At 30.2% G+C, this 6,098-nt stretch overlaps 2 protein-coding genes across 2 annotated transcripts; both read left to right on the forward strand.

Annotated features, from left to right (window-relative positions):
• The first annotated feature begins 766 nt into the window (after positions 1-766).
• Positions 767-2,452, forward strand: LOC112737410 (GDSL esterase/lipase At1g71250). Its single transcript, XM_025787311.3, has 5 exons — positions 767-1,132; positions 1,222-1,349; positions 1,423-1,665; positions 1,769-2,024; positions 2,117-2,452. Exons 1-5 carry the CDS (start codon positions 844-846, stop codon positions 2,335-2,337), a joined length of 1,137 nt encoding a protein of 378 aa, XP_025643096.1. The 5' UTR covers positions 767-843; the 3' UTR covers positions 2,338-2,452.
• Positions 2,453-2,967: 515 nt separating this feature from the next.
• LOC112737411 (DNA repair RAD52-like protein 1, mitochondrial) lies at positions 2,968-4,581 on the forward strand. The gene is made up of 4 exons (XM_025787312.3): positions 2,968-3,380; positions 3,451-3,488; positions 3,564-3,658; positions 4,196-4,581. The coding sequence occupies exons 1-4, from the start codon at positions 3,109-3,111 to the stop codon at positions 4,337-4,339; spliced, it is 549 nt and encodes a 182-aa protein (XP_025643097.1). The 5' UTR covers positions 2,968-3,108; the 3' UTR covers positions 4,340-4,581.
• The last annotated feature ends 1,517 nt before the right edge of the window (positions 4,582-6,098 follow it).

Here is a 6,098-nt window from a genome sequence, read left to right on the forward strand (position 1 = left end):
TCATGTTGATCTAATATGGATATAATTGTGCATTGTAAGCCCATAGAGAGGACATTGTGGTCCAATCTAAAGCACAGTTAAAAAATTAATACATAATAATTGATGTTAATAAATTTAAAAAATATCTAAATTAATTAGTAAAAAGAATTTTGTTTAATAAAGTTAAATTTTAGTTAACATTTAAAATTATTCTATATCTAAAAGAAGAAAACAAAATTAAATTAAATAAAAAAATACAAAATATCTAAAAATTTTAAAAAAATTTTAATTAGAATATAAAATATTTATCGTCCTAACTAATTTAATGTTTATTATTGTTAAACATATGTAATAATAAATAAAATGATAAATTAATAAAAATGCTAGTTGCACGTTTAGCCCAAAAAAATGTAGTGGCATATCCCAAATTCAATGGATTAAACTTCCAAACACAAACACAAACACGCTTAGCTTGCATCAAACGTACTCTTACATGTGTTTTGTAATTTAGTGTTGATGCTTGCTGATATTCTGATCTGATCTTAGTTCCTGCCATTTCACACGTAGCTTCAGTTACCTACATTGGACCAAAACTTTTGGCAGGAGGTTAGGCAACATGCATGAAAATTAAGGAACTTAAAAGTATACACCAAAACTCAATTGCTGCCGTCATAAGAAGAAAGCGTCCAAAATAAATAAATAAATAAAGACAACTAAAAGCCGGATAAAGCACACTACTTGCCGCCTTGTATTATTGCTTTAGTTTTTATGAGATGGATCAAGAAAAATGTGAACCAATGCATATGATTTCATCAACCTTGAATCATATATATAACTGAACCACCTCTGTTCTAGGTCTCGTATATGTTAACAATGAGGGAAGTGAGAGGTGGTAGTTGGAAATACAGTGGTGCTAGTGTAAAAAGTTCTGCCACAGTGGCAATTGTGGTGCTGTTATGGTGGCATGGAGTGGCACAAGTGAAGTCACAAAGGATTCCAGCTCTGTTTATTTTTGGAGATTCATTGGTTGAAGTTGGCAATAATAACTTCCTCAGGACCCTTTCAAGGGCTAATTTCTATCCCTACGGCATTGACTATTCCAAGGGCCCAACTGGACGTTTCTCTAATGGCAGATCTTTAATTGACTTCCTTGGTAATAATTATAACTCCTTTAAAATTAGAATGTTAGTAGAGTCAGAAAGCAAGAGCTTAATCATTTTTTTTAACAAACTGTTTTTGCAGCGAATTTGTTGGGTGTTCCTTCTCCTCCACCCTTTGCAGATCCTACCACAACTGGTCGTGCAATAATTAATGGAGTCAATTTTGCATCAGCTAATGGTGGCATTCTTGAAGAGTCAGGCAGACACTATGTCTGTAATTTAATTATTTACAAACTTAACTGTTATAACCATTTTGAGCTCTTAATTTAATTTGGTAATGCAGGGTGAGCGGTATAGCTTAAGCCAGCAAGTACTGAACTTCCAGACCACATTAAATCAGCTTAGAACAATGATGGATGCAGACACATTAAGACAGTATTTAGCTAAGTCTATTGTAATTGTAGTCACGGGAAACAATGACTATATCAATAACTACCTCCTTCCTGGCTTATATGGCTCTAGCTCTAATTACACTACTCAACAGTTTGGTAATCTTCTCGTTAATTCCCATATTCGAAATATGCTGGTAATTATCTCATTATAACATTGTTGTATTAATTAATTAGTTGTGTATTCAAAGAATTATTTCAACTATTGCTTTAATAATGTGTGGATATGTTCTGCATTAGGCTTTATATAGCTTAGGACTAAGGAAGTTCTTCTTAGCGGGAGTTGGACCACTTGGTTGCACTCCTAACCAACGAGCTCGCGGTTTAGCCCCGTTGGGAAGGTGCTTAGACATTGTTAATCAAATGGTTGGAACCTTCAACCAAGGGCTAAGATCAATGGTGGATCAGCTGAATAGAAACCGTCCTGATTCCATGTTTGTGTATGGTAACACTTACGGCATCTTTGGGGACATGTTAAATAACCCTGCAGCTTATTGTAAGCTACACTTTAATATCTTTGTCAAACAATATTTCATTGATGGTAATGAAGTCAAACTAATCGGATGATTGGAATGTTCATTTTTGTAGCCTTTAGTGTCATTGACAGAGCTTGTTGTGGACTTGGAATGTATCAAGGCCAAATAACATGTCTCCCTTTTTTAGCTCCATGTGTGTCAAGAAACCAGTATCTATATTGGGATGCCTTCAATCCATCACAATCTGCAGTGTATGTCTATGCTTGGAGAGTTGTGAATGGTCCTGTTAATGATGCTTATCCTATTAATCTGCAACAAATGGCTCAACTTTAGTTCTCTGGACAAGTGGACAACTACTCCCTACTTTTATTATTATCTATGGAAAATAAAAAAATGTACCGTTATCTAAGTAAATGATATATTTTATAGTACTGATGTTTATAAATTATTCTTAAGCCTTTATTATTTTCCAATTTTATATGGAATATTTTAGGAATAGGAATGAATAAATGAGTACTCTAATAAGAATATTTTGAATCATAGAATAGTGATTTTAAAATTAGAAAAATGTTCTAATGGTAAAATGTTTTAAAATGTAAGACTTAAATAGAGAAATATATTAAAAATTTAAAATATTTAAATAAATTCAAAATAACTAAAGCTACCAATAAAGATTATACTTTAAATTTTTTTTTGTTATATTATATAATCACTTGAAAAGTTTTTTTTTTCTGAACACATGAAAAGATTTTTTTTTGTCACACTGCATAGGAGTACAAATACCATTGTACTTCAACATGAAAGACTAAATATTTTTAATTTCAGAGCAAATGCCACATGAATTACATTACAGCTCATTGAGACATAGACCTAATTAAATCAAAATACTCAATGTATTACCTTTTTTTTAATTGAATAAAACTTGATGCAATTTTTATAATGGTTTATGATTTTATATTTCTTGGATTAAACCTTTGTTTTTGGCATCATAAAGTGGGAAAGGGCCGAAGGAGGCCCAAATTAGCTAGATAAAATGAAGTAATAAGTCCATGTTCAGACCATATGGTTGACCAAACGAAAAAAAGAGAGAAACCCTAGGAAGAAATGAGAATGGCGAATTTGAAATACCTGAGTAGGAGAGCGTTGCTTGGGTGGAGTTGGAAGGTAGAAGGAAGCAGTTATCGGCTTTATTCGAAGGCAAGCACTGCCTCTGCTGCTACGACAGATGACCGCGGTGAAGGTGAGGATGCTGCTCCCACTTCGGGGATCTGTAGGCCGCTCTCGGAGATACTGAAGGAGCTTAATAAGAAAGTCCCCGATTCTCTCGTCAAAACCCGTGTTGAGTCCGACGGATTTGCCATCCGATACATTCCCTGGTGCGTCTCTCTCTGTCTCTCTCTGTAGCTCATATGCATAGCTGATATATATTCTTCTTGTGTTTTGCAGGCACACTGTCAACCGCATTTTAAACTTACACGCTCCAGGTACCCACCTATCTATTTATTTCCCCTTTTGCTTTTGAGTTTTTCTAAGGTTTTCTGATTTTTCATTTGTGATAGAGTGGTCTGGTGAAGTTCGCAACATCTCCTACTCCGCCGACGCCAAGTCTGTCTCTGTTGTCTACCGCATTACCCTCTATGGCACTGATGCTGAGGTACCAACTTCATCATGCATTCAATCATATTAGCCGCTATTAGATTATGTTACCACTTGTATGTAATTTTCATTGCTACTCAATTCATCACTATCACTATGTTCCCTTTTTTAAATGTGCAAGTGCAATTAAAGACTCACTTTAACTAGGTTATGAATTGGGGAAACGAATCAACTATTTTGATAATGCCACTCTTTCTACAAATTCATACAAACATACAATGCAAAAAATTCATGTGAGAAGTGACATTATAAAAAATGGGAGTACTTATCATTTTCCTATGAAGTGCTCTGTGTTCTTGTGTTTGGACCTAAATTGTGTTATGAAAAGGAAGCGATTATCTGAAAAAATATTTTTTTTTTTTGGTCTTTTTGTTGAAATTATTTTCTGTTGGGAGTAATGAGAATTTCTGTTTTGATTTTTTCGCTGAAATTATAGTGTTATATGCTATGGTCTTTTTGCTGAAATTATAATGTTCTATGTATGGTGATCCTGTTTTGATTTTGTTTTTTCCTTCTTCAATCCTGGTTTCTATAGATATTTAGAGAATCAACTGGTACTGCTTCAATAGATGACACAAGTTATGGAGATCCTGTACAGAAGGCAGAAGCAATGGCTTTTCGTAGAGCTTGTGCACGCTTTGGCCTAGGACTCCATCTTTATCATGAAGATGTATCATGATCAGCTGCTTTTGCTATTCAGGTTTAGTGTCTTGCTAATTGTCATTTTGTTATGTTTATATGCGATTAGATATATAGATCCGTTTGTGCTAGAAGGAAGCATTTTGTTATTTAGTGACCTACTAAGCTGCTGTAGAGGGAATTGATATCCTGCTTGAATTATGATGTAAAACTTCACAATAGTTTATTAATGGATGACATGTTGTACTATGAAATAGCAAAAGATCACTAAATTTGTCAGGATGTCATATGTTTTCACTATCACAATGACAAAAACAAAACTGAGTAGAAAAACACAGGTCATTGAGTTAGGTTTCTGTGATCATGGTAACTCTAACTTAAGAAAAACTGCTTTTTAGGTTGTGTTTGATAGAAAAATGTGGTAACTATTATTATCCATTTTTCATATACACGAGCGTTCCTATAAAAAATTTAAGAAAAAAAAAAACCAAATTGATTTTTAAAGAAACTTAGATTGGATACTTTAATCTTCAACAAGTTTTTATCATCTAATATACATATTAAAAATTTGATTGGAAACAATAGAGATTAATTTGTGTGACAAAAATAATTTTCTAAGATTTCTAAAAAATAAAAATTTGGAAACCAAGTGTCTAATTTAAATTCTCTTGATAATTTAAAATTTTTTAAATATATTTAATCTTTTTTATATAGTATTTTTATAATAAAAATTAATATTTATTTATGAAATTAAAAATAACATAAAAAAATAGACAACTTTTAAGTATTTTTTATAATAAAAATTAATATTTATTTATGAAATTAAAAATAACATAAAAAAATAGACAACTTTTAAGTATTTTTTTATAATAAAAATTAATATTTATTTATTAATTAAAAATAATATATAAAATAAATAACATATTTAGTATTTTTTAAGTACTCTCAGTAATTTTATTTTTATTATTGTTTTAGGTTCTAATTTTTTACAAGTTATATTTTTATTATTATTTATAATTAATTTTTTATTTAATTTATCATTTCTATCCAGAACAATAATACATATTATAAAAAATTAGAATAATAAGCAGTGCACAATAATTACAATGATAAATTTTACAATCCCGTTATGGTACCAGCAGTATTTCTACCAACTTCTGCCAACCCTTGTTAATGACTGTGTTTAATGAAAGTGTCTTTGCGGATATGTCTAATAAAAATATCTTTTTTATAGCTGTGTTTAATAGAAGTGTCTTTATAGATGTATTTTCTAGATGTGTCTCCTTATACATGTGTTTAAAATATAATAATTAATTATTATTGGCAATAAATTGGTAGATAGTATATTGGTATCCTATCTTTTACTTAAATTTTATAATATCAAACAAAAAGATATTTTATAATTGTTGTAATACTTAGTATTCTTTTGTTTAGTATTATTTTAGACGATAAAATTTTATTACTGATTACTCTATTGTTATGTATGATTAATTTTTTATTTATTTTATCCTTTTTAATAAAATTAATAATTCATATTATAACAAAATTACAATAAAAAATTAAAATATAAAAAAATATTAAAGATGATAAAAAATTTATAAAAAAAAATTATTAAAACCAATAATAATCAGCAATCAACCTAAACGCACGTTAAGTGAATGCAGAAACTATAATTTCTTGCTAAAATCATTAAAGAACAATTTTTAAAGAATTTAAATTCACTTCTATCCTCTCTAACGTATTTGCTAAACATATCCTAATTTGACTGTTTTTTTTCTCCAGAAATTTACCTCTTTTTA

The sequence above is a fragment of the Arachis hypogaea genome, chromosome 13, assembly GCF_003086295.3.
Source record: "Arachis hypogaea cultivar Tifrunner chromosome 13, arahy.Tifrunner.gnm2.J5K5, whole genome shotgun sequence".
Classification (NCBI taxonomy): domain Eukaryota; kingdom Viridiplantae; phylum Streptophyta; class Magnoliopsida; order Fabales; family Fabaceae; genus Arachis; species Arachis hypogaea.